This window comes from Topomyia yanbarensis, unplaced genomic scaffold (assembly GCF_030247195.1).
Source record: "Topomyia yanbarensis strain Yona2022 unplaced genomic scaffold, ASM3024719v1 HiC_scaffold_37, whole genome shotgun sequence".
In the NCBI taxonomy this organism is placed as follows: Eukaryota; Metazoa; Arthropoda; class Insecta; order Diptera; family Culicidae; genus Topomyia; species Topomyia yanbarensis.
In genome coordinates, this window is record NW_026683569.1 from 217,751 (window position 1) to 223,750 (window position 6,000).

Genomic DNA, 6,000 nt, shown 5'->3' on the forward strand with positions numbered 1-6,000 from the left:
TGAGACCATTTTAAATATTATATTGGTTCTCTAGGACGAAGCAATGACGTTGATGCCAATTCATACGCAATCCAGCGTTTGAAAGCCGAATAATTAATTAAATAGTTCAGCACCCTTCATAGTAGAACCAAAACAGGCTCTTTACTCTGATTGGTTTTCAATTATACTACACTAAAGTATCGTTCCAGAAATACCTGGAAATGAAAATAGGTATCTGGTAAATGTTGACATCACACGCAAAATGTATATGCATCATGTATCTCAAATGTGCTAAATACTATGATCCGATTTGTACTGGGTAAACCTGACACATATAGAAACACATACATACACACGCTCGCCAAAACTGTTAGCAGTGTATAGAAATAATAACGACGATCGATCGAGAAGCTATTTGTAATGCAAAACCCATTTTCCGGTTGAATTATTAACTACCTACCGATAGTGTATCTGAGAAGGCCAAAAATGCCGAAAAGGACCCATTCGATCCCGAAACAAATCGAAAGCTTTTTTGCTTGCTACGTTGTTGTCGATTTTCCTAATGAACGAAAAATGGTTTTGTTCCGTTCACTTCCATTTATTATCTAATGCGTTACGTTACCCGAACGAATTTTATTGGAAGGTGTTGTTGGTAGTTTTTACTAACCGAATATCGATCTAAAGGCAAGTATGAAAATGGAAGCACCGTTGAATGAAACCACCTTTCAGTGTATGCTGGGGGAAAGGGAAATTATATTAAATTACTGCAAGAGTAAAAACCCATAGTCATACCGTTACGACACACTACGTTACGCGAGTGAGTGCTGGAACGAATCAGTACAAAGTTGGTGTAATGAACCGGAATGCAATTACTCTTAATAGTTTTCATTCTCAGAAAATTTGACTGACATTTAACAATTAGGAACTGTTTCGGCTGACATATTATTAACTCTGACACTCTTGGGAAAGCCAACTTGGATGACCTGCCCTTTTCGATACGTACACTCAGGCAAAAAATACAGCGAATTTCATAGGAATATCGTATAATTTTTAGCCACAAGTAGCACGTATGTAAATCATGAGATTATCTTATGAAACGGCATTTATTTGGTCAAATCGGTTTGCTATGATTTCATGTTCCATAAGGCATCTTTGAATTATCATAAGACAACATTATACATTTCTCTTATGTTTATGAGAATCATAAGATGCTCGTATGAAATTCGAACGACTGGCATATGCAATAACTTATAAAATATTAAGGTAATCATACAAGTCGTATGGTTTTCATATTAATCTTATGGAAACATAGTTTTTCTACTTTTCTAGTCATCATAAGATGAATCTTATGAATTTCGCTATGTGTTTTGCCTTAGTGTACTACATAAAGTTAGTTAGGTGTGCTGATCAAATGTGCTTTTTATGAACCTGCTTCAGCAGAGGCAGAAAGGTCCAGGGATGTAGGTGGTCGGGATGCTTATTAAATCTTGGACTTCGAAACTAGCACCGAGGAAATTAAATGTTCGCTTTAGGTTTGCTTTTTTGTATTTAGGTGATGACTTCTAAAACACTTTTTGGTGTCCCACTGAACCAGACATAAATTGGAAGGTACACAGCGGTTCACAATCAACCATCGTTCTGTCCCTGCGGCCTTGCTTCCGGTATCCATCCAACCAACCATATTAACGAGTTGATGCAGAAACGGGCCGGATACAACGAGCAAAATTCTAAACCATCGCTGCTCTGTTCCCCTTTAATGAACCCACTGCACTCTGGAAAGTTGCCCATTTTATGGTGATTTCATTCGTGTGCCAAAACCCTCACCCCACTACTCCCTTCGCCGATCAATGCCGCGGCAGCGAACTGGGCCAATGATGTTTCAGCGTTCTGCCGCTTTTTGTTTCTCGGTTCATCGCCAAATAGCACCAACTTTTCAGACGTTTAGCTACTAAACCCCATCAGAGTCATCACCATCGCCGCATTTTGGTTCGCCTGGTTCGCTCAATGCCACCCTCCGCCGCCGAGCATCCGTGTTCGGTTGGAAGCATCAAGGCGTAGTGCTGACGGGAGGGAAAAATCATCACCTGCAAACCGGTGCCTCTTTGATCATAGCTGAACCGGAAAAATTCCGCTTGGGATCCTGGTTTTCTGTGTACTTTAGTAACTGTACCGCACCGGATGGGCTCACTCCGCTGGTATGTTGGTAGGTATACACCCTTTCTCGCCAGCCTCATTACCGATGTACCCAACAGAACGGGAGTTGTATTCGCAGTTTCCAATTCTGACAACAGTATAGTTTGCAAGTGCCCATTCCCCACGTTGGATTTTTTCGTTCATTTACCTCGAAACTGCTCAACCGGTGCTTCATCCAAACGTATACACAGCCGTTGGCATCCGATGCTGGCAAACGCCGATGCGGATATGATTTAAAGCGGCTACGAGTTTCGGCCTGAGTCGCATGTCGGTTTCTGCAATTGGAAGAGGTATGGCGAATGTTATTGATGGAAAATTGGGATATCTGGTAACTCTGAATATTACATAGGAAAATAATACTCAAGTTCACGAAAAGTTCGTCAGCGCACATTGTTCTATAAATCCCAATTAAAAATAAAAATCTACATCAGTTCAATCTAAGTTTGGACAGAACGAACTAATTTATAAATCTCATGTTCTTATCGAATCGATCTCGTCACCAATTAACTTTCAGCATCTCACGTTGACTTTTGGGGTAAGCTCGAACTGCTAAAGAATGTCGCGCTCCCAAAGCATACTCCCGGTGAACCGCAAAACAAGTGCAATCGTACCTTCTGAAAGCAAACCGAAACTTTTCCAACCGACATTAAATCCGGGAGAAATGTTTTATCGCTTCTTAAAAAGCTACTACTTCCAAACAAGTTCCATCACTACCACGAACGGACTAACAGTACGAAACGATTAAAAAACAGAAATTTATTCAAATTACCACCGCACAGTGAAAAAAACGATCCTCACTGCCAGTCTCAGATCCGGCAACAAACCTCGTTGCACATTTTCACCTCCGGGGGTCTCTGGGTCAAACGTTGCAATCGTGTTGCCAGAGCGCCGGGGATCAGGGAGTCAAGGGGAGAAAACTTTCCTCGACTTTCTCGCTGCGTTCGTCTCACTGCAGTTGCTGACTTTAAGGTCACCACCGTTCAGGTCAGGTCAGGTAAGGTGATTCTGGTTTAAGTTTTTTTTTCTTGGTTTGAAGTAAAGATAAGGGGAGAATTTTCAGACGTTCAGCATTTACTGCTCTGCGTTTGTGTACTGGACGTACTGAGTGTAGAATTGGGACTTGTTAAAATTATTTAGAGAACATTATTCCAAGACAGATGCCCTATGGGTTAGTTCCGTAGTTGGCCAAATAAACACAAATCAAACAAAGGAAATAGTTTCCTCACTTCACTTGTTCCACAGTGCCATCAAATCAACGAACATATACGATTACATCCGACCAAAAATGAGCAATTTTGGTTATCCATGATTTTCCCAGTTTTTCCAAAGAGTAAACCCCACGAGTAATGATTACTGTGTTCGAATTAACAGGTCAAAGTGTATTTTACTTCACTCCGGTTATGTCTCTGACATAACCCACCCATAGTTACTATTTTTACACCCATTTGCTTGAGTCATTGTATACTTTCCTGAACAATATTGGAATTAAAACTGCCTTTTTCGTTTTCTGAAGGTAACGCTTCTCCTGGGCCCCAACTTCAACATACAACACAAAAAAAACATTCCGTATGTTCGTCTCGTAGCGGACGTTGAGACAGCTATAAAAAACAAACCAGAGGCCGACGACATTCGAGCTGAAGTGTCTACAATTGTTTCCAACTACATCAACTACCAAAACCAACCACGAACGAAGGAAGACGAATGGATACAAAAAGACATCGTAAAAAGCCAAAAATATTTGCAAGAGAACCCAAATCTCTATGTGACAAAAGCTGACCAGGGAAATAAAACGGTAATATTGTCAGCCAACGAGTACCACCAAAAAATGACCACGATGTTAAATGATACATCGACCTACAAGCTACGAAAAGACAATCCATCGAATAAAGTGTTGAAAAAGTTAAACACCATAGTGGAGCAGTGGTGGTTAGACAAACACATAGACTCAGCAACCAAGCGCAAACTTAAAGTATACAACTGTAACCCACCGCGAGTCTATGGACTTCCCAAGATCCACAAAGAAAACCGTCCTCTCAGACCCGTTGTATCCACCATCGGCTCAGCAACTTATCGTATGGCCCAATATCTATCAGAAATTTTGAACAATTTGGTAGGTAAAACGGAGTACCATGTGCGCAACAGTTTCGACTTCGCAGAAGAGATATCCAAGGTGAGGGTACCGGAGGGATTTGTACTCTATTCGCTAGATGTAATATCCCTCTACACTAACGTTCCGGTAAACAAGGTGTATGAGTATGTGGAGGAAAGATGGAACGAGCTAGAGCACGAAACGAGCATTCCCTGGCAAAGTTTCAAACAGGCCATGCAGACGGTACTAGAAGCTTCCTTTTTCCAATACGATGGGAAATGTTACGATCAAATATTTGGTGTACCGATGGGATCCCCATTGTCTCCAGTTATTGCAAATATAATTATGGAAAAACTAGAAAAAGATGCAATAGAAAAACTAAAGCATAAAAACATATCGCTCACAGTATACCGCCGATATGTAGATGACTGTTTTTTAGTAGGACGAGAAAACGAAATAGAAACGGTTATGAATGTGTTCAACGGGGAACAAAACAGCATTAAATTCACGGTAGAAAAGGAGCAAAATAATTGCATCCGCTTCCTAGACCTTCATTTGACTAGAGAAGGAGAAAAAATAAGCAAGACGTGGTACCCTAAGCAAAAAACGGGTCGATACCTTGACTACACATCAGAGAGTCCGCATAGTCACAAGAAAAACACTGTCATCGCACTATTTGACAGAGCGCTTAAACTCACAGATGTAGAAAAACGGGAAGAAACCATAAAAGCGGCATCGGACATGTTACGCTGCAACAACTACCCGGATCATTACATTAAGCGTGTGCTTAAAGATCGAGTAGAAATACTTTACAACACCATGCGAACCAGGAGAACAGACGAACGAACAACAAAATATGCAGCGATGCCGTACATCCCCTGTTTGAGTGAGAAGATCGGAAAGCTTCTACGCAAAAATGACGTCATCGCAGCGTACCAGCCGATGGACAAAATAAAACACACAATTTTTACCCGACTGAAGGACAAAATCCCAAAAATGCAACAAACAAATGTTGTCTATACCATCCCTTGCGGCGGCTGTGACAATAGAGCGTACATTGGACAAACATCACAAACACTGGACAAACGCATAACGCAACATAAAAATTCCATACGCACAAGCACGTCGATCACGGGTTTAACTCAGCATGCGATGGAACATGGACATCAGTTTGATTTCTCCAAGACGCGTGTATTGGAGAAAATCAACAACGAAGCAAATAGGCTGGCAGCTGAAACACTACATATAAAAATTCGAGAGAAGAGCGCAGTGAACTTACAGCGCGACGCTGCCGGTTTCTCCTGTGCCTACAACGGCCTTCTCAACAAGCTGCGACCGACTCAACACTACGAGCGAGAGCGACAAAGAGAGACGTCACATACGTGAGGGAAAATATTCAAATTTAGTTAGAACGTGATAGCCACAGTGAGAACATGAGGTGAACGGGTTAAAATGTGAGTGGATAGGTTTAAGAAGATATTCAAATGTAAAATTAATTGTACTTTTTTGATTACTCTTATTATAAAATAGTTCTGAAGATAGCTGAATATAGTAAGCTGAAACGTTAACTACGGAAATGTTTTTATTTTTATCATCACCGAAACACATCAATCATAGCATGTAAACAATAAAGTTATGTTTGTGAGTAGCAGCACATCTTCTTAACGAGACTATCCTCCTCGAGCCGACAGGGGTTCGTCCAAAACGATTTCGTAGTACGGCTCAGATGCGGATCGGCA

General features: G+C 41.1%; 1 protein-coding gene across 1 annotated transcript in view; it reads left to right on the forward strand.

Moving 5' to 3' along the window:
• The window catches only part of LOC131695336 (uncharacterized), a 52,214-nt gene extending 46,521 nt beyond the window's left edge, over positions 1–5,693 (forward strand). The window contains exon 2 of the mRNA XM_058983799.1: positions 3,686–5,693. Within this exon, the coding sequence (XP_058839782.1) occupies positions 3,998–5,647 (1,650 nt within the window). The 5' untranslated portion in view covers positions 3,686–3,997 and the 3' untranslated portion in view covers positions 5,648–5,693. The remainder of the gene's footprint in view (positions 1–3,685) is intronic.
• Positions 5,694–6,000: the final 307 nt, after the last annotated feature.